At 41.9% G+C, this 22,237-nt stretch overlaps 1 protein-coding gene across 1 annotated transcript; it reads left to right on the top strand.

The window, feature by feature from the left end:
* The first annotated feature begins 1,634 nt into the window (after nucleotides 1-1,634).
* Nucleotides 1,635-20,345, top strand: hs3st1l2 (heparan sulfate (glucosamine) 3-O-sulfotransferase 1-like 2). The gene is made up of 3 exons (XM_087795457.1): nucleotides 1,635-1,801; nucleotides 16,578-16,956; nucleotides 19,353-20,345. Exons 2-3 carry the CDS (start codon nucleotides 16,726-16,728, stop codon nucleotides 20,016-20,018), a joined length of 897 nt encoding a protein of 298 aa, XP_087651583.1. The 5' UTR covers nucleotides 1,635-1,801; nucleotides 16,578-16,725; the 3' UTR covers nucleotides 20,019-20,345.
* The last annotated feature ends 1,892 nt before the right edge of the window (nucleotides 20,346-22,237 follow it).

Genomic DNA, 22,237 nt, shown 5'->3' with positions numbered 1-22,237 from the left:
ATGAAGAAGATAATGATGAAGATGAAGCTCCGACACTTGAGGCTCGTTGTCAGTCAGTTTGTTTTGATGTTCAAACCAAAGAAGAAACTTCAACTGAAGACGTAGTTCCGACGGTAACCATGACGACCAAATCACTGAGCAAGAGTCCTCGGGAACAAACATTCTCAGCAGCTTTAAAATGTAACGCAGCTGCTATTTGCTCATTACTTATTCATCACTTATTCATCTTCAAATGTTAACTTAACCAGGAAGACGTTTCATTCCTACGTTCCTCGCGCTCCAGCCACCAAAACAAAGCGTGTGACTCGCCGCCGCCGCCGCTCGCCCACGGACCCCCGCGGACCCCCGCGGAGCTCCTGCTCAGGAGCCCTTTAATGTGGATTAGTGGCTAAAGCTAAAATGTGTAATCGCAGTGATGGGCTCACCCGGGAGTGAGTCGGGGTCCCCCTCAAGGTTAAACTGATTGCTGTCTTTGTCGATTAGCTCGCCCGCGCTCGCTCGGGCGTGTGCGCCTCCTTCGCCGCGATTTTGCCGCTCGCGTCTGCCATTTTGTGGGCGAAAAATCTCGGTGGGGGAAAAAAAAAACTGGGTGACATTTTAGACGGAAGAGCAAGTATACCTACGTTGGGTTAGCTTAGCGATGCTAACTTAGATGGCTAAAAAAGAAATGTGGTTAGCGTTAGCATCTTTATCGCCGACTGAGTCTCAAAACCCAACATGGCAACGTTTAAGTCGAAATTTAACGTTTTTATCAAAATGTTTAGTTTATTTTTATATCATTAAATTCAATCATTTATATTTTTTGTTTTTATTAATACTTTTTTCAATACTTCAAATATGTTCTACACACAGTTTGATGTTCTAATTCCAATATTAAGTACATTTTTAATATTTTGTAAATCATATCCTTTGAAATTCAATATAAAAATCGTGGTATAATAGTGTGAAAAGAAAATTATTAATTTTCTAAATATTTCTTTAATTTCTTTTTATCCTATTATTTAAAAAATAAACAATTCAACATTTCAATAGCGATTTTGTTAACTTTATTAAATTAGATAATTTAAAAAAACAATTTAATTCTAAAAGAAAAATTACACTGATATTTTTAACTTTTATATTGTTTTTAGGTCTTTTCTCCTTTTTTTCTTCATTAATTCTTTATCTTTCTTTAAGTCATATTGATGTTTTATTTATTATTTTGTACAATATTGTTTTGTTTCGCTTCTTTATTTTGGTTTGAAAGCCTCTCCACCCTGCCTGCACTCTCTTCTTCAACAGCAATCAAATACATATTTTTTCCTTCTTTTTTCCCCTCCTTTTACCTTAAAAAGAACGGATGAAATGGAAGGAAAACAAAAGTCCTCTGTTGGATTAGTTTGTTCCTCATTGATGTTTGTGGAGCAGCAGACAGAAGAGGAGGAGGAGGAGGAGGAGGAGGAGAGGAGGAAGGAAACACCTGACGTGAAGGAAATCAGGGAGAAGAGAGGAGGAGAGAGAGAGAGAGAGAGAGAGAGAGAGAGAGGGGTGTTTCCCTGAGGCGTGGATGTTTGTGTGAATAAATCTGACACACACACACACACACATTTACACACACACACCCTCTCTCTCTCTCTCTCTCCCTCTCTCTCTCCCAGTCAGTTCCAACAGCTCAGTGAAGTCGCAGCACAAACACAAAGCTCCGGCAGCCGCTGACACACACACTCCGTCACACACACACACACACACACACACACCTCTTCGGCGAGAGCAGACGGGACAGAAGAGGAGGCGAGTCTCGGATTCAGAGACACTCGTTCAGGTAAGACTTTTTTTTTTTTACTGGACCAACAAGAGTAAATAACTTTGTTAAAGATGATTTCAACAGAACTTTCACATTCAGTCCAAGTTCTTATTGTGTTTTTTTTTTTAAACAATACTATCTGTGTTTATAATTTGAGTGTAATGTCACTTTTAAGTGAGGATTTAAATTCTGCTTTTCTTTCCTCCTCATGAATCTTGAAACTTAAATCAATTTTAACACGTTTAAGAGCCAGAGCTAGAAAGGTTTGGCTAAAGACTGATAACAACACATGTCAATCAACACCAAGAAATGCAGGAAATCTTCCTGACATAGTATGTGATCAAAATACATTTTATCTAAATTTGACCCTTTATTTTTAATCTGGTGAAAGGTGGTCTTCCTTTGCGCCCGTTTACAATTCAAAATCGGGGATTAAACTCCTGAAATCTCACTTGTAAAACACATGGTTTCAATTTAAAATGAAGGATTTGACGGACAGATAGTAGCACCTACAGTGTAAGACAGGTAGGGGCCTCAGAGAGCAGGTAGGGGCCTGAGAGAGCAGGTAGGGGTCCGCAAAGTAGGGGCTTGAAAGTGCAGTCTGTGTCTGACAGTAGGGGCTTGAGAGAGCAGGTGGAGGGGCCTGAGACGGCAGGTCTGCAGCCGGACGGGTTTTGTTTAATTTTTTAAACATCATCGTCAAGAATTCCTGCAGAGAAGACGCCGCACGCTAAAGTTAGCGTGAAACGATGGGATGTCGAATTTCGTTCTGACAAGATTCTTCATTCCTGTCAAAGATTCTGGGCTCACTGTCGGTACTTGACCGCACACGCGTGTTTGTCCCGAAACGGCGATGGTTTTTCCCTGTGGGTCTGGATGTTGTGAAACATCGGGTCGGTGTCGTTGCGTCAGCGACACGCATTCTTATCTGAGGGTTTTCGGGAAAAAGTTTGGGAACCGTCCCGCCGGACGGGAAGTCGAAGCGGGTCAGAGCCGTGTTCTTGACCTCCGCTGCGTGAATGGAGGCTTTGTGGGCGTCTGTCGGAGGAGACGACAAGAGGGGGGGGTGTCATGCATCTCCAAACACTCTGGCGCGGGAAAGTAGCTGTGGATACCTGCATGAATCAACATGACTCCTGGATCAAGTTTAAGGCATTTTATGGAGCTTTAAATGAATTAAAAATGAAAGATTTTATTCTCTACATCCAAACTTTCGCTTCAATCACAGCAGGCTTTGATTCTAAAAGCTAAAGCATTAGCTTCGCATCGCTAATAGGAACGTAAGCTAGCACGTTTTAAATTAAAATGAGTTGAACCGTCCGTCTTCCTTTTTAAATAATATAAAGCTGTATTTTGTTAACTAAACTGAACGTTTAGCTGGATTGCTATGTTTATAATATAATAATGTATATAACAATGCAAGTATGTGACTATGCTAAGTGATCAAGCTAGTTACTGACATAAGCGGTTACTTTCTAGCACGGTAGCTAGTAAATGTACTGCTTCCAAATACTTTCCTAGTTGAGCTGTATTAGCACTTTTGAGCCGTTGACAATGTCGGAAATACGTTTGAGTATCAGTGCGTGAAATTAACATTTAACTGCAGGTATCAACGCTAACAAATGTTGAGGGAAAATTCGAGAGTTTATTAGCAATACCAGTTAAATCAAATATCAAATATTATGGTCAAGAAAATTGTACCAAACTGCTTATTTTTAACACGATGTTTATTCATTAGCATCGAAGCAAAAACACAGGTATTTACTTGATTTATATTCTTATTTTTTTGTCAAATCTAAAGGGCTATAGCATTAGCTTAGCATTTTTGATAGCATTCCTTTGAATTCTGAAATAGGAAGTGACCTATTCATCTTCTTTTTTAAGTAATATAATGCTGTTTTTTTTGTTACACACTTTGTGTTTTCTTTGTTAAATTATTATGTTAAATAATACTTTGCCAAACCTTTTTTTTTTTTAAATATTCTTTTGAAACATTTAATGAATTTCTTGTTTGACTGGGTACCATTATAGCTTTTTTCTGACGAATAATTTGAATTTAATGTCCTTTTTTAATACTTTTATTTGTATTTATTTGTATTTTTAGCCTCTTTTTATTTCTTCATCATTTGATTGAATTATTTTGCCTAGTACTGACGTATTCATCTTTTTATTGGGGCTTCATGGAGGTTAAACGGCCACAGACGAAGAGTCAAATACATTTGTTTATCATCGTCTGAAACAAAAGTGGATTTAACTGACCGAGAATGAAGTTGATTAAAAAACGCCGGCGACTCACTCGAGCGGCTCTTGCAGTTAAACTTCGCATCGTTAATCCTGCATCCCATATCGGAGTAGATTAAAATTTGGTGATTACATTTCCCAGATTTAAATCCAAAAAACATGAACCTACCTCCGTACCAATTAGCGTCCGCGACCCGCCCTTTTGACTGCTGGATTACGGAAGTGGATTAAAGTTGATCTTTTCATTTCAATAAAGTATTTGTATTGTACCTGAAGGGATTTAGTGGAGACCGCACACGCTAACGCAAGCTAACCCCCTGCTAACACACACGCACGCCATTGTTTCAAATCACTTAAACTGATTTGAGCTGAAACAACAGGAGAGCACTTTAACAATTGACTTCCTGAGGAGTCGCACGGATTATTTCTTTCAAAGACGCTCAAGAGAGGAAATACGTTACGTGCTCTTGAGCTCCCTCTAGAGGTGCCACATCTCATGACACCGTCGTAAATGATAATAAAAAATAATAATAATGAAATAAGACTGATTTTAACTTCTCTAACTGAAATTTTAATCTATATTCCAGTCTGGCTCTGGAACATACTCAACTCCTTTAGCTTAAAAAAAAAGCTTCTGTGACTAGCCCTGGCTTACTGGGACAGCATTGAAAAACATAATCGTCATCAATCTTATGAGCGCAACTAGAGATGCTGATGACAGATCACTTTTAATCAAGAAACATCTGCCTCTGTCCTGATCATCTGTCATGATCATTTTTCTTTTAAAAAGCCTGTCAGTGTCACCAGGAGGGGGCGCCGGCGCAGACGCCTGACATTAGTCATTTACGGCCAATTTGAAAGCAATATTTTGTATAATTTGAGAAGATTGTGAGAGGTAGAAAGCACAATTAGACTGTGAAGTTCATGGGTTGACATATGTGTGTGTGTGTAGGTGTGTGTTAGTGTGTGTTAGTGTGTGTGTAGGTGTGTATTTGTGTAGGGTTCTTTGCCACCTTAGTTGAAGCGCAGAGTACATTATGGCTGTTTGGGTACATTAAGGGGCATTAGTCGAGTAGCAAACCTGAATAATGCATCGACTTTATTTATGAGTGGAGGGCACACACACACACACACACACACACACACAACTACACACACACACACACACTGTCCTTTTCAATCAAACCGTTGCACTCTGAAATTCTGCCACACAGCAACGTTTGCAAAAATATATTTCTCTACTTGAAGGTGTCACGTCTTCACACAGCAAGAAGCTGAGTCATCCTCCAGCTGAGGATCCATTAACATTCCTGACGACTCGTCTGTCAACTATCAAGTTCTATCAAGTTCTATCAAGTTCTATCAACTTGTGTTTCCGGCCACTTCCATCTCAACGCCATCGTCTCGTTTTCGATGACATCACTGGAGTGTGGTACTACCATACGAAAATACCTTCGAGTGTTAGCCACCCCGAGAAGCTACTGGATTGTATTGTCAGTAATACATCAATGTCGTAATATTCGCACTTCACCTATGTTAGCAATTGAGCTAGAGCGTTGTTGAACTTTGCTAATTTTCAGCTAACTTCTGTGACTTATCTCTATTTGTAATAAAAACACTGATCCACAAGAGGCCCAAATGACAAAACAACAATTAGCACCCAAACTATATTTAGCATGTAGCTACATAAAGTATCTTTTTAACAAGTACCTTTTTCTGTTTGAAATCAAAAGAAAAATAGAAATAAAAACTAAATAGTTTAGGAATTTGAGTTTTGTGACAATTTAGTTTTCCCTCAATCTAGATGCAACTTGTTTTTTCGGGCTTGGACTTTTAGATACAGTTTATCTCTATTTCTACGTTCTACTTCTATGTTCTACTGCTATTTTCTACATCTATGTTCTACTTCTATCGCAACGATGTAAGTACGTGGATAATTCATAAATATTGGATCTTACAACTACAGTTGTTGCATCAGCTGCAACTTTAGCTTCATTCTAGCTTCGTTAGCTAATTAAATTCCCATTCAACGCTAGTTCACTGAACTATTTTGTCAAAATCCAGCTTCCAAATACTGTTAGAAAGATAACATCACATGACATTTAATGTTCATTAATTGTATCGATATATAAATATTAATAGAATATTACAATTACTATTTCTACCCGTCTGCTGTCCAAATCATTATTTATTATTTATTTTATGGTAACGTCCCTTATTTTAGTTGAAATTATTGTATTTTATTTTATTAATAGTTTATTCTGTTCTGTCACAACAACTAATAACAACGCAGGTAATAAAACTTTCTGATTCTGAATCAGCTTCAAAATATTGCTTTAAACATAATAAAATAATTAGCATTAAAGCTACAATGCGGGTATTAACTTTATTTATTTAATCTTTATTTATTTATCCTTTTATTCTACTTTTTTTTTCCAAAGCTATACTGTAATGTTGCAAGCTTCTTCAAAGCTTCTCTGGATGTGTGTGTGTGCGTCGACACTGGCAGATAACAGTGTTGTACTTTCCGTTGTGTTGTTTGTAGAAGTGATTCATGAGCGTGATCTGTGGAGGTCAGTGTCAACGCTGTTTGTGAACGCTGCTGATCGCGGTTCATCAGCCTGCAGCCCACTCCACCGACCGGGGTGAAGGTTCGCCCGGAGTCCGTATCGTCAAGGGACGGACACACATTAACACAAAAACACACACACAAGGCTGTAGAAAAGGGCAAGGCCGACAGTCCATCTCCAGCAAGTACTGTGGACAAGGCTCCGGCTTCAGGTCGGATCCCGAACGTCCGTTACGCTCGGCAACTTGGCTTCAAGTTCGTAAAGTCGAGACCTGAACGTGTTCTTGAAAATGTTTGTCAACATAAACGGTTCAAATGTTTTCAACCCCCCCCTCCTAATGTTCCCGCTGCTAACTAGCTAGCGCACATCAGCACCGTCGCCCTCTGGTCGCTCGCCAATTAAAATCAATCAAGCCAATCTCCGGCGCATCGACTCGCCCGACACAACAGGAAAGTCATCGCTCTGGCGTGCTCCCAAAATGTGAGATTAAAATATCAAGGCGAGGTCGAACCTTACGTGGGGTGTATTAGAGCTGTAGATTTGTCAGGGTGACCCTGAAGAGGCGCTCCGAACTAAAGGGGCGGACGCTGCAGGGCGGTTGTTACTTGAGATGCAAGTGTGTTAAGTTTTTCCATTTAAGGTTAAAGAGGAACCGGATTTCACCTCGACATTTCCAGTTAACTTAGGGGTCACCACAGCAGAGAGATAATATTTTTTTAATAATTCCTATGAAATCTTTATCTTCCCCTGGGTTTTCCGAGGTGGAGTAGCGGGGGCAGCAGCCAGGGTGAAGAGGTCAAGACTTTCCTTTCCGAAGTTTCCATCTATTTCTTGCAAAATTTGTTCACAGTTTTGCAATAAAACTTCCGGCCCCCAGTATCGCAGCAGTCTTTAGGTCCTCCGCAGCTAAAGGAATAATGAAATTCATCGTAGCAATGACTGAGGACGAGAGGATACAGTCGCATTTTGTAAAGCTGATGTTTGGACATATTCTGGTTTCAAAACAAATCAGTTACGACTTCATCAAGAGTCATGTGGTCTGTAAATACTGCAACACCAGAGTCAAGTACTCGACAATACTACACATGTATACTCGTTACTACAGTACCACAATGTATCGCATCGTTGCCCCTAATAAGTGATTGTATCGACAGTTTCTCGACACGGCCTTGGACAGAATCTATGGTCTGCCCCAGGTCTCTTCTCCAAGTCAAGAACATACAGAAGCATCCCTAAAAAGATCCACCTCGATTTTGCTTCTCTTGATGTGGAGTAACAAAGGTTTATGGTCTTGGTACCAATCGAAGATTTTTGTAAGCGGTACTGATACACAATACCAGTGATAACCTCTGGGTAATGAAACTTGGCAGCAAAAAGACAAAGCATTTTTCAGAAGTAAGTACTACCAAAGCATTTCAAGAGCCAAAAGTCCGGTACCCAACCGTGGTTCCATCCTACCCGCACTCTCTTTTTCGCCGCCATTATTGTCTCTTTGTTTCGGTCCCTGTGACCAAAGTGAAAGAGTCAATGAGAACTTCATTATTTGTCACTGGGGGGACCGTTCGGCCGAGACTCCGCACCAACTGTTGCATCATCCACTTCCTCTAGACTTCAAATTATCGGCTCTCCCCGGACTCCACTCCAGGTGGTTGCCGTGGTTACCTGCCATCAGGGGTCTAAACACACCTGATGATGCAGGTGATTCGAACACAAACACCGTCTGGTCGTCGACTGTTGTTTTCCGCTCTACAGCCCAGAAACGGTTCAGGACCCGGATGATATTTGGGCTCGCTGGTCCGTGATGACATTGACCAGACATGGCTCACCCACCCCCCCATCTGTCCACTGCCCTGGTTCCAGAACCCCCCGTTAGCCGCCCCGGGTTTTCCGCACGTGACCTAGCATTCACCCAGAAAAACAAGCCAATTGACCTTGTATGGTCCAAACCCATCCCTCCACCCCTCAAGTGTGCAATCCTCGTGTACAATCGTTCCAGTTCTCCGGGTCAGCCGGTGTCAAGTCCAGCGCTCTCACTGTCGGGACCAGCTGTCACTGTGGGAGAGTCCACATATGTGCGCTCATTATGGCGAGTGTGGCGGGTGAACGTACGCCATTAGCGCTCTGTTGCACGGGGTGTAGTTGAACGTGGCTACTCTAGAGCAGGGGTCACCAACGCGGCAAAATATTTTTCACACGTACTATCATGTTTGATTTTGTAGTTTTCTTGTTGTCCCATTGGTATACATTGGAGGATTAATAAATAAATAATTAGTGTATTAGAGGATTATCATACACCAGGAGTCATAATAAACAGTATTTAGTGTGTACCAAAAGGATGGTTACACTTAAGGTCACATGGTGCCCTTCGAGTAGCAGTTGCAAAAAAGTTGGTGACCCCTGATTTAGTGAATTGTCTTTTTGTTCTATCCGTCCATCTTTCTGATGTTCAAAGTTTTGCACTACAGTACAGGGGGTGTGACATGATAAGGGGTGTATTTTGGCAAGAATCTGGCAATATGATACGTATCGGTAGGTATCATAAACACCTACAATACATTATGATACTGTAGTAACGATAATATATGTGTAGTATTGTCGAGTACTAGACTATGGTGTTGCAGTATTTACAGACCACATGACTCTTGACAAAGTCAATTTTGGTTTTCAAACCAAAATGTGTCTAAACGTCAGCTTTAAAAGCTGCTGGAGTCACTGTATCCTCTTGTCCTCAGTCATCACCAAGATCTCGCAGGATTTTATCGATCCTATACCTGCAGAAGACGAAAGACGACTGCCATCTAGTTGCTGTTCCAAAATATCTTCAAACATCAGATTTTAACACTGCTGGAGTCAACTGTATCCTCTCATCCTCAGTTATAGTCGGAATCTCACAGAGGACTTATTGAATGCTGGCGTCTAAGTTTAACTGCAACATAAAAAATCAACAAATGCCAGGATTATTGTTATGTTAATTATTAATAAAAATACAAATGATTTTATTTAAAAAAATGTATTTTAAATATAAACCATAAGATTTGAAAGATAAAAAAAATTGTAGAATATTGAAAAACATACAAATATCTCGATATTTAAGTGTATAAATACCCCAACAAGGGTCCAACAAAGACATTTTATGTGGTCCTCCAGATGGTCGTCTCGAAGAAATGATGTTGTCGACGTATAAAAAGATCAGGGTTTTAAACAAAAAAACAGAGATTATGGATGAAGGAGAAAAACACAACGATCATTAAGAAACATTGAGCCTCCAATAATGACAAGATATAAGACTCTTACTTCCCGTAGCGGTTTATGTTTGAATCGAGACAGAAACTAGAGGGACATGGCTGTGATCCCAGTGTCTCCCACCGAGTGAATTATGTCGTGTTCTTCTGTGGAACGACACAAATTCTTTCCTAAATTAGGAAAAACAATCCGAGCTTGTTCCTCGGAACTGTCTTGGACAGATAACGGAGGATTGAAATCAGAGAACGGGCGGACGAATCCTCGACTCTCTTTCAACCTCTTCATCCAAATGGCACGATCCGGGCCTGGTGCCAGGTGTGTCAACACACACACACACACACACACACACACACACACACACACACACACACACACACACACACACACACACACACACACACACACACAGTTATACGATTCGTTGTGCAGCGACTCAAAGCACCGAATGCTCTCTGTAATTACGGCGACATTTACTCTCCCAGTAAACAGTCTGTTGTGTTCTCTTCTCTGACACTTCTTCAGCGATCACACGTGCATCAACCCCAGGACCACCCCCCAAACACACCCATCTTTCATACGGTTGACCCAGATCTAGAAGCGTGCACCGCACAAAAGGCGGGTGGGGGGGTGAATATGAGTGAATCAGAGGAGTGGGATCAACACGGAGCTGCGTCGACATTTTTTTTTTCTTTTCTCTTTTAAACTCGGTGAGGGGGCTGATGGGTAAAGAGATGGACTTAAGAAGGTCAGCGAGATGTGACCACATGACCACTCAAGGTGTTAGTGGAAGTTAAAGGTCGAGATATTTTAAGGAAATTGAATCTTTTGTTTCCCAGAATTGTCAAACAAAAATGAAGCTTTTTTCCTTTATCAGTTACATCGTTCTCCATCAGTTATCCTGAGAGGCAGCAGGTTCAACTCGTCTGTCTCTGGTCAAGGTGGATTCTCTCCACCTAGTCTTGGCTCTGCCCTGTGGCCTCCCCCCAAGTGGATATGCCTAGAACACTCTCAGACTATTGTAGTAGTTTATTTTCCAAGGATCTGTCTCACCTGCAGTTGATACAAAACTCTTCAGCGAGAATTCTGACCCGCTCTAGTAGAAGAACTCACATTTCCCCGATTCTTAAAATGATTCACTGGCTGCCAGTTTCTTTCAGGATTAATTTTTAAATTCTGGTTCTTGCTTTAAGAGCGATTCATGGTCTGACTCCTCCTTCCATCAGTGATGTGATCCAGACTTACACCTCAGCTCGGGTTCTGAGGTCTGTGGATCAGAATCTACTGATGGTTCCTGAACACGCTTCCGGACCAAAGGAGAGAAATCCTTCCAGACTGTTGCTCCTAAGCTTTGTGGACCTGGTCTACAAAGGCGCTTTAAAAATAACTATTACTTACTTACTTACTTACTAGATGTTCCAACAACCTCAACTGGTGCCTTCCTATGTATCGAAGTATCAAGTCTACTCTAAGGGTATGGAGGCAATATTTGGCTGCAAGATGTCCGTGTGATTTCCAAGAAAGGCCTTCAGAAATTGGACTCCATTGTGACCCCGAAGAATTTCAAGCGTTTCGAGTCGAGCTGGGCTCAGGATCAGCTCCTTCTAAAACGGAAATTCCACCAGCTTGTCTCAACTCTTGGACTCGTCTCCACCAGATTTATGTTGCCTTACACCAGCAAGGTCCATCATAGCTCATACTACTTTTGGTACCTGGTTTCAAGAGAGCCAACACTCCACGAAAAAGGTGGCGGCGACCGACAGCCGGTCACTGAATGGTCATAGAGCGAGTTACTGCAGAGTCATTGCAACAGAAGAAGAAAAAAACTTGGACAAGGTCCAGTTGTTTTTGTGTCTGGTTGTAGCGACACCATTGTCTATAAGTTTTGTGGCGCTAAATTATGGAAGCACAATGCAATCGAGTCAAACAAAGAAGCATTGTTACTGTGTAGTGGAAAAGAGGCCATAGCTCGGAGACCATGGTTCTCAGTCTGAACAGGTTGAAGATGTGATCCGTCCCCTATTTAGAAGAGTTTCGGCATCTTGTTCTAACACTTTGTACCTGGTGCAGACCGTCCGACCGGGGCGAGGACGGCAGGAGGGAGAAGCTCCTCGACTTCTTTCTCCTTATCTCTGTTTGACAGGCTCGACTGCAGCCAAGTCAAGCTTCCAGGGATGTTGTGAGACGAGTGTGGAATGTTTGACGGGTCAGCTCGAACCACAAGTGTGACCTGGTACTCGGTAGGTACCCACAGGAACACACTCTTGTGAGGGGGGCTCAACCAGACCATGTTGTGAAAGTAAGACACGGATAAGTAAAGGTAGAGGAAATATGAGAAATGCTGTTCGTGTGCAGGATGTTCTGGTAAAAAAAGACCTGTATTGTTTCACTGTCCATGACAAAAGGCGTCAGAAGTGGGATGACTCTGCGAGGGGCCAAAAAGGATATAGAGGCATGTGGTCCTCAAGACACACTTCCCTTTTTTTCCCCATTATATTTTTATTTTAAAATAGTTATTAGTTATTAGTTAATAGTTACTTTATGGTTCATATTTTGTTTGTATTAAGTGTGAATAAAATAAAATGATTATATTTTGAAATCCAACGATGACTGAGGACGAGAGGATACAGACACATAAATGGCAGCATTCAATAAGTCCTCTGTGAGATTCCCACTATAACTGAGGATGAGAGGATACAGTTGACTCCAGTAGTTTTAAAATCTGATGTTTGAACATATTTAGGACCGGCAACTAGATGGCAGCAGTCTTTCGTCTTCTGCAGGTATAGGATCGATAAAATCCTGCGAGATCTTGGTGATGACTGAGGACAAGAGGATACAGTGACTCCGGCAGCTTTTAAAGCTGACGTTTGGACATATTTTGGTTTCAAATCAAATGAAAGCAGTTACGACTCCATCAAGAGTCATGTGGTCTGTAAATACTACAATACCAGAGTCAAGTACTCGACAATACTACAAATATATCCTCGTTACTACAGTATCACTATATATATACGCCAGTCCGGACTAGAAGTAATTTCAGTCTGTGATGAATCTTCTGGTCTGGAACCATCTGAGCAGCTAATGACCCAACAACTACGCTGGTTCTCCAGAGACGCCGCCCTGGAACCCGACTTTATTCCAGCACCGCACGTCGGGTCGGAGGAGACACAAAAGGTATCCTGGTAAATTTAGACCGGATCAGAGCGACGGCTGCGATGGAGGAATGTGTTTATCAGACCCTCCCAGACTCGCTGATACGACAAGCTTGGTGTCTCGGCGTGCTGCCCCCTACCAGGGACAATCTTTCTTAGTGCTGAACACACACACCCTCCTGCCGCGCGCACACACTCCGTCATCCCGTCTGGATAATCCCTCCCACTCCCAAAATACCATCACTGTGTTCACAGATACTTCAAGACAAAAGCAGCGTGAATGCAGAACTAGAAGTGTACACAGAAGACTTCCTAACATACACACATAAACGTCAACATAAACACGTATACACACATCTACACACACACCCACACACATCTACATTAACACTTATACACACATCTACACAGGTCTACACACACGTCTACACACATACACACACATCTACACACACACACATTTACAAAGGTCTACACACACGTCCACGTATGCACGTATACATACATACACACATCTACACACGCGTCTACATATACACGTATACACACTCACACACATCTACACACACATATCAACACACACAAACGGGTCCAAAGACATCTACATACACACTTCTGCACACACAAACTCACTCATACACACACACAGGTCAAAACACATCTACACATACACGTCTTCACACACAAACTCACTCACACACACAAACAGGTCCAAAGACATCTACACATACACTTCTATACACACAAAATCACTGACACACGAGTCCAAACACATCTACACACACACAAACTCACTTGTACACAAGTCCAAACACATCTACACACACACAAACTCACCGACACACAAGTTCAAACACATCTACACGCACACAAACTCACCGACACACAAGTTCAAACACATCTACACGCACACAAACTCACTGACACACAAGTCCAAACACATCTACACACACACAAACTAATCGACACACAAGACCAAACACATCTACACGCACACAAACTCACCGACACACAAGTTCAAACACATCTAGACACACACAAACTCACTGACACACGAGTCCAAACACATCTACACACACATAAACTCACTTGTACACAAATCCAAACACATCTACACGCACACAAACTCACCGACACACAAGTTCAAACACATCTACACACACATGCGAACAAACACAAACGGGTCCAAAGACATCTAAACATACACTTCTACACACACAAACTCACTGACACACACTAACAAACACATCTACACACACACAAACTCACCGACACACAAATCCAAACACATCTACACACACACAAACTCACTTGTACACAAATCCAAACACATCTACACACACACAAACTCACCGACACACAAGTTCAAACACATCTACACACACATGCGAACAAACACAAACGGGTCCAAAGACATCTAAACATACACTTCTACACACACAAACTCACTCACACACAAGTCCAAACACATCTACACACACACACTCACACACAGACACACACACACACACAGACACACACCATCTTCTTGCTGGTGAGGCTCAATATGGAGACTTCACACATCATTGGCGATGCTGTTGTTTTTTGCCTTCTCGTCTAATGAGCATCAAAAGCCCTTCATGACTCATGTCAGCCTCATTGAGCAAGGCGCGGAGGCTAACTCACAACTCTGCAGCCGGGCAATTAAGCAGCGCCGACGCTCTGGTGAGATCAGGTTTTATCTTTCAGATGAATGAATCAGAAGAGAGAGGAAAAGAAAACACAAGCGTGGCTTTTAGATTCACTTTTGTTGTTTCTGTATTTGAACTTCAGATCAGAATCAGAACGGAAATGTTTCACAGACGTGTGTTGTTGTTGATATTTATCTTGTTTTGTTTCTTTTATTGTACTGGACCATCAAGTATCTCAAGGCCTGCGTTCCAGATCTCTTTGCAAAGAACGAGAGAGTTAATATTCACCTTGTTCATCCGTCATATACAAACTAAGTTTAATTAAAAAATTGAAGACAAATATTCCTTTTTCTAACCAGAACTTTCCCAAGTTTGCAGAATGAAGAAGAAAAAAAAAGGCAGATGAAGGCGTGACGCTGTTTTATTTATGAGCCGCTGAGAGGCTGCTGTGGGGCGCCAACATTTGCTGACTCCCTAAAAGGGGGGAGAGAGTTGAGGTGAGGAGGGAGGGTGGAGATGGTGAGGAGGAGAAGGGATGAGAGAAGGTGAAGAGGACAGGGGGGAGAGGAGGGGAAGAATGAAGGTAAGGAGGGATCGTGGGAGAAGGTGAGAAGGAAGTGGGAGATAAGGTGAGGAAAAGTGAGAGATGGTGAGGAGGAGAGGAGGTGAGAGGGGAGGAGATAAGGAATGAAGGGTGAAGGAAGTTGAGGAGGGAGGGTAGAAGATGGTGAAGAGGAGATAAGGAGGTAAAGGAGGAGAGGAGGTGAGAATAAAAGGAGGGAGAAGGTAAGAAGGAAGGGTGAAGAAGGTAAGGAGTAGTGAGAGATCAGATAAGGTGGGGAGGGTTAGGGTGAGAGAAAGTAAGGAGCAAGGGTGAAGGGAGGGGAGGAACGAGGGTGAGAGAAGATGAGGAGAAAAGGGGGAGATAAGGTGAGGAGTCGTGATCGATGGCAAGGAGGAGAAGGGGAGGAGAGAAGGCGGGTGAGAGACGATGAGAAATGAGGGTGAGAGACGATGAGGGAGGGAGGGTGAGAGAAGGTGGGATGGAAGGGGGAGACAAGGTGAGGAGAAGTGATAGATGTAAGGAGGAGAAGATATGAAGGTGAGGAGGGAGGATGAGAGAAGGTGAGGAGAAGTGATAGATGTAAGGAGGAGAAAGAGGAGGTGAGGAGGGAGGGTGAGACAAGGTGAGGAGAAGTTATAGATGTAAGGAGGAGAAGATATGAAGGTGAGGAGGGAGGATGAAAGAAGGTGAGGAGAAGTGATAGATGTAAGGAGGAGAAAGAGGAGGTGAGGATGGAGGGTGAGAGAAGGTGAGGAGAAGTGATAGATGTAAGAAGGAGAAAGAGGAGGTGAGGAGGGAGGGTGAGAGAAGGTAAGAAGGAAGGGGGAGAGAAGGTGAGGAGAAGTTATAGATTTAAAGAGGAGAACATATGAAGATGAGGAGGGAGGATAAGAGAAGGTGAGGAGTAGTGATAGATGTAAGGAGGAGAAGGTGTAAAAGGGGGTGAGGTGGAGAATGTGAGGGGAATGAGTGGGTGATGACAGGCAAGAGATGATGAGGAGAGAGAGGTGAGTCTGAAGAGGAAGGAGGACGAGAAAAAGTGAAGAAGAATAGAGAGAAAACAGTGTGAAAAAAGGTGAAGAGGGGTGAGAGAAGGTGAGGAGGGAAAATGAGAGGTGAGAGAAAGAGTAGGCCTCAGATCAGAGAGGGGGTGTGAAGGGTGAGAGAAGAGGAATGGACAGTATTTATTTACACAGGAAGTCACCAGGAAGTGTTCTGATCAACCGTGACCTTTGACCCTCTCCATATTTCTGTTCTGTCGTTTCCAAATGCGTTGATATTAAAAAACATCGTTTCTATTCTTCTTAACGTCGGACTCGAGTTAATAATCCTTTTTCTTCATTTCTCGAACAGGAAGCGTCGTCTCCCCCCCCCCGGCCTCCCCTCTCCTCCTCCCCCCCGCTGAGAGACCCCCCGCCGCCCGCTAACAAGCTCCCGCTCGGCCGCTCTGAACCTCCATGAGTGTGAGCACGAAGCCTGGTGCACCTGTGTGAGCGGCGCCATGCTGTGGACGCCGGTGCTGCTGCTGCTGCAGACCCGACTGTCTGAGTGCTTCAGAGACTTACGCGGTGGGGGGGCGGTCTCACCCCCTTACTCCCCCCTGCCCGCCCCCCACAATGGCACCCAGCAGAGGCTGCCCGGAGCCATCATCGTGGGCGTGAGGAAGGGAGGCACCCGAGCGCTGCTGGAGATGCTGAACCTGCACCCGGACGTGGAGGTGGCCAAGGCCGAGGTGAGGAGGAAGAAAGATGTCGTCACTCGAGAACAAGATCTTCACAGTCCTCTCATGTTAATTATCTTATGTATGAGTCTTCTATTTTTACCTTACTTTAATGTTTTCATTTTAAAAATTAATGATGCTAGTTTACAAAATAATGAAGTGTTATTATATTTCTTTTTTTCCTGAATGAAAACTATTGAATATATTTTTTAAATAGTTGGATTTAATAATTCCTGTATAGAATGTTTTTATTGAATAATTGAATTACCTTATTATCACATAACATTTTCTATTCAACTACCAATAATTAAAAAAAATATGTTTTCTAAATTCAATATTTTTGCATTTGTAGTGTTTTAAATTCAATATAAAAATGTGGCTATAATAGTGCTGCTGAACAGTGCCGAGCTAATCTATTGGAACTTTTAAACCAATCTTTTAAAACTTTTAAATGCTTAAAAAAACACATTTCAATAGAAAACAATTTTCAAATTTCAATATTCTGGTACTGATACTTTTATACAAAAGGCATATATTTGTCTGATACATGTATCATTATACTAAATATATATATATATATATACTGTATATATATATATATATATATATATATATATATATATATATATATATATATATATATATGTATACTATACATACTTTTATAGAATCATTTGATTTGATTTAACATAATATTAATCTAAACAACGTGTTTATTAATTCTATACAGCCTCTCTCTTCTTCCTAATTTAATATTTCCTAATTACATCTATATCACTTTTATATATTATTATTATTTGCAATCATTTTTTATCATTATTTTCACTGTGTAGTACATTGGGTTTGATAAAATTCAAACATATTTTACACATGATATTATTCTAATACGAAAAAAAAGGGGTTTATTTTTGTCTACACGAATAATGGCTTCATTATTAAAGCACTTTATTTTTATTTTGTATTTAATACATGGAGCAACTTCATTGGCCAGACATAGCGGTCAGATCTCGTGGGAGTCGGCGGCGAGATGGTCGGCAGGAATGACGAGTATCTCTGGAATGAAGGTCTTATTTACCCAAAGATGTTCTCAGAGCTTGACTGGCTGAGAGTTTGTGAACTTCCCGATTTTACTTGAAATCTTGAAGAGGAATTAAGTGCCAGAGTCGACTCGTACAAATTCTGCATGAACAGTAGTTCTTGTTGAAGCTAGTTGTTGTTTGCCTTTAGCTCTCATGAGCTAAAGCTACTTATTGTTAGCTTTTAGCTCTCATGAGCTAAAGCTAGTTGTTTTTAGCCTTTAGATCACATGAACTAAGGTTAGTTGTTGTTAGCCTTTAGATCACATGAACTAAGGTTAGTTGTTTTTAGTTTTTAGCTCTCATGAGTTAAAGCTAGTTGTTGTTGTTAGCCTTTAGCTCTCATGAGCTTAAGCTAGTTGTTGTTAGCGTTTAGCTCTCATGAGCTCAAGCTAGTTGTTGTTAGCCTTTAGCTCTCATGAGCTAAAACCTGTTGTTGTTGTTAGCCTTTATCTCTCATGGGCTCAAGCTAGTTGTTGTTAGCCTTCAGATTTCATGAGCTTAAGCTAGTTGTTGTTAGTCTTTAGATCTCATGAGCTAAAGCTAGTTGTTGTTATCCTTTAGCTCTCATGAGCTAAAGCAAGTAAGCAAGTAAGTAAGTTATACTTATAGAACGCTTTTCCAGACCAGGGTCACAAAGCGCTTAAACAATCAAAATAATACCCAAAAATTGTCTTAAGCTAGTTGTTGTTAGCCTTTAGCTTTCATGACAAAAATGTTGCTCTAAATGAGACATTAAGGTCATCTTTCTTGTCATTGATTGCGCAACATAACACACCACATGGCTACAGGTGCAATTCTAATGGTTATGAACTCTCTGAAATATCCTACTTCCAGCACCATACGCAGGAAGGTTAATAAAAGTAGAGGTAAACCGTAACACTGAAAAAGGCTTCTTTGAGGACCTGGGAGTTGGAACTTCTTAAGACACTGGAGATCCTAAGGGTTCCAAAGTAAAGGGTCTGGTGAAGACCAACTTGTGCCGAGTGTAGTCTAGTTAATTGGAGTAGGGCTGGAACTGAGTGATTCCCCTCCTGACGGTTGTCAGCACCATGGGACGCTGGGTTAGCTCCCTCTGTAAATGAAGGTGTTGTGTTCGCATGATCCCTGGAGTGGATGTTTGGGGAATGTGGAAGAAGAGACACTATGTGGGAGGGAAACTCTTAACAGGTTAGATACAACTGCGTATTTGATGTTCTGTTCAAGTACTTGAGTAAATACCGAAACGGTGAAGTGGTCTCTGTCCTAAACTTAATCTTCACCCTGAACTATGAACCAGTTTCAAGCTGAACTCACTTCAACATGGTGACCTTTTTCATTCTGCACTTTCAGGTTCACTTCTTCAACGTGGACGAGCACTACCGCCGCGGTCTGTCGTGGTACCGGACCCAGATGCCCTTCAGCCAACCTTCGCAGCTGACCATCGAGAAAACCCCCGGTTACTTCGCATCGTCTCAAGCCCCGGCCCGGATCTGGGAGATGAACCCCTCGGTTCGCCTGCTGCTCATCGTCCGGGACCCGGCCGAGAGGCTGGTGTCGGACTACACGCAAGTCCTTCACAACCGCATGACGCGCAACAAGCCCTACCAGCCTCTGGAGGAGATGCTGCTCCACAAGGGTCAGATCGACCCGGGATACAAAGCCCTGCAAAGGAGCCTGTACCACACGTACCTGGCCCGCTGGTTGGAGGTCTTCCCGCTGGAGCAGATCCACGTGGTGGATGGCGACGCCCTGATTCGGGACCCCTTTCCGGAGCTGAGAAAAGCGGAGAAGTTCCTGAACCTACCATCCAGGATAAACCCTGACAACTTCTACTACAATACGACGAAGGGCTTCTACTGCCTGATGTCCGCGGGACACGACAAGTGCCTGGACGAGTCCAAGGGTCGACCGCACGCGCCCCTGAGCGTCCAGGCCTTCAGGAAGCTCTGCCTCTACTTCAGGAAGGCTAACCAGTTGTTCTTCGAGATGGTGGGGAGGTCCTTCTCCTGGTGCTGAACATCAGGGATGTGGGACACATGCTCAGGTACAGAAGGCCGTAGGATCCGGGACCGTGGCCGACACAAACTTAACCTTGACGATGCCTCTTTGGAATAGCGCCCCCTGACTCCTGACCCCTGTGCCACAACGATGGGACTGTCGGTCTGCAAGGCAAACATAAAATGTTGCACTAGAACTCCCTCCTGAACTTTTTTCATTCATAGTCCGACAGACTTCTACAGTACTTAACGTTATTGTAGAACATCAGTAGACGGTTCTTTTTACAGTGTACAGCTCTTCTTATTGTGTGTTTTTTAAAAAGCTGGTTTTAATAAATGTGGTCAAATCTCCCGAAACATGTGTCATTGGGGTCGTCTTTGGAACGGAACACTTGGGTTTTCTCCAGGACGGTCTTGAAGTTCTGCTGGTCTAGAAATGAGAGTCTGGACTAGAACAGTATTCAGTTGTTTGCCAAGAGCTTTTTCACCATCAGGAACATGGTGACCACGTACAACAACCATAGGAGGGGTCAACGTTACGACACATTATTCCTTAAACTAATAATAAGGAACTAGGATGGGTCAAGACAGGAAGTGGTGTTCTAGAAGTCTAAGTTAACTGCTGGAAAACTTGCTAGCTGGGCGTAAGAAGTGTTTCAAGTTCTCGTTCATTTGCACAACAACTACCAAGGTTTTTGTTTTTGAGTTTATCAAAGTGACAACAACACATTTTGATACGAGTAAACAGCAAGTTCATTCAGAAAAACAATTTAGCTCCCAAGTCTTTTTATGCTAATACATGATAGCATGACAGCTAGCTGCCCTTAGCAAAAAGTACTTTACTTGAAGTACACTAGGTGTAAGTACTTGTAGTGTAGGTATGCACTACAAGTACTCAAAGGCAAGACAGACGAGGACACAGTCATGTTGCCAAACACTTATAAAAACTTGATCAATAAAAAGAACGCAAGTTGAATGTTTCTCTTTTTTTCTGTGTCTTTAAGATACATAAAGGTAAAATGAGTACAAATCTGAAGTGCTGTGTCTCAAACCGCATACTTCTCTTAGTGCACGGCGGTTAGTAGGCATCAGGATAGTGTACGTATTAACTAGTACGCAAATTCTCAACAGATAGTTCGTCTCAAATCAAACACCGCTGACTAACTAACCGGAATCAACTTCCGATTACGACGTCGCTAAGATGGAGCCGTTTAGGGTAGAAACTCGGATACTAAGAATTGAGACGCACTTATGCACTAAAAATACTACGTTTAAGTACGCAAGTATGTGATTTGAGATACAGCTCAGCACTACATGATCAAAGACATGTAGATGTATCATGGTGGTAATACCTCAACGAAAAAGTGTGTATCCAAATATAAACAAAAGATTTTCTGCCACCCATCGCCCATAATCCTTTGCACAGCTTACTTGCAAAAATGTAGTATTATACTGTACTTGAAGTACATTTCAAAAAGCATACTTGAGTAAAGTACAAGTAGGTGAATTATAAGGATACATATTGGTACTGTTTTTTAAGTATAGCGCGTCAAAAGTAATCTTGAAGTATGCTACTTCAGTTTTAGTATAAAATAAATATACTCATAGTACACTTGCATATACTTTCGACAAACGCTAATAAATCAAGTTGAGGATTCATTTCAAGATTCTACAAAAAGTTTGATTTAATATTTACATAAATATAAAAAATAACTATGATTAAAAAAAGGTAATAGATGAACAGTCGTCAAGAACAAAAGTTTGATTTAATATTTACATAAATATAAAAAATAACTATGATTAAAAAAAGGTAATAGATGAACAGTCATGAACAGTCGTCAAGAACAAAAGTTTGATTTAATATTTACATAAATATAAAAAATAACTATGATTAAACAAAGGTAAGAGATGAACAGTCCTGAACAGTCGTCAAGAACATTATATATAAGATCAAAGATGTTCTGCTAACAAGACGCTCTGGAAGCTTCTGTTCAAACAGCGTCGAGATGAAGACGTCGGCGTTAACCAAAGTGTTCTGTACATCCAGGATCAAAGGAAGATCGCTTTTCATCTCCAAGTTATTTATGAGAGGAAATCATCTGCGCTCGCTCTCTGGCGGTCGCACCTGCGGCCCCTGAGGACCCACCTCTGCAGGAGCATAGGAGCCTCGGAGGAACTTCAGCAGGAATGAAAGGACGTGTCGTGACGCGAGGAGAAGGAAGTAAAGGAGCATGAAAG

The sequence above is a fragment of the Callionymus lyra genome, chromosome 1, assembly GCF_982586985.1.
Source record: "Callionymus lyra chromosome 1, fCalLyr1.hap1.1, whole genome shotgun sequence".
In the NCBI taxonomy this organism is placed as follows: domain Eukaryota; kingdom Metazoa; phylum Chordata; class Actinopteri; order Syngnathiformes; family Callionymidae; genus Callionymus; species Callionymus lyra.
Note: the sequence above shows the minus strand (reverse complement) of the source record. Positions and strands in the feature narration are given on the sequence as shown.

What these genes read in the sequence shown, in the direction of transcription:
- hs3st1l2 (XM_087795457.1), top strand. Translation starts at nt 16,726, where the DNA reads ATGCTGTGGACGCCGGTGCTGCTGCTGCTGCAGACCCGACTGTCTGAG. An exon ending in TGGAGGTGGCCAAGGCCGAG is followed by an intron (nt 16,957 to 19,352) that starts GTGAGGAGGAAG and finishes CTGCACTTTCAG; the next exon opens with GTTCACTTCTTCAACGTGGA.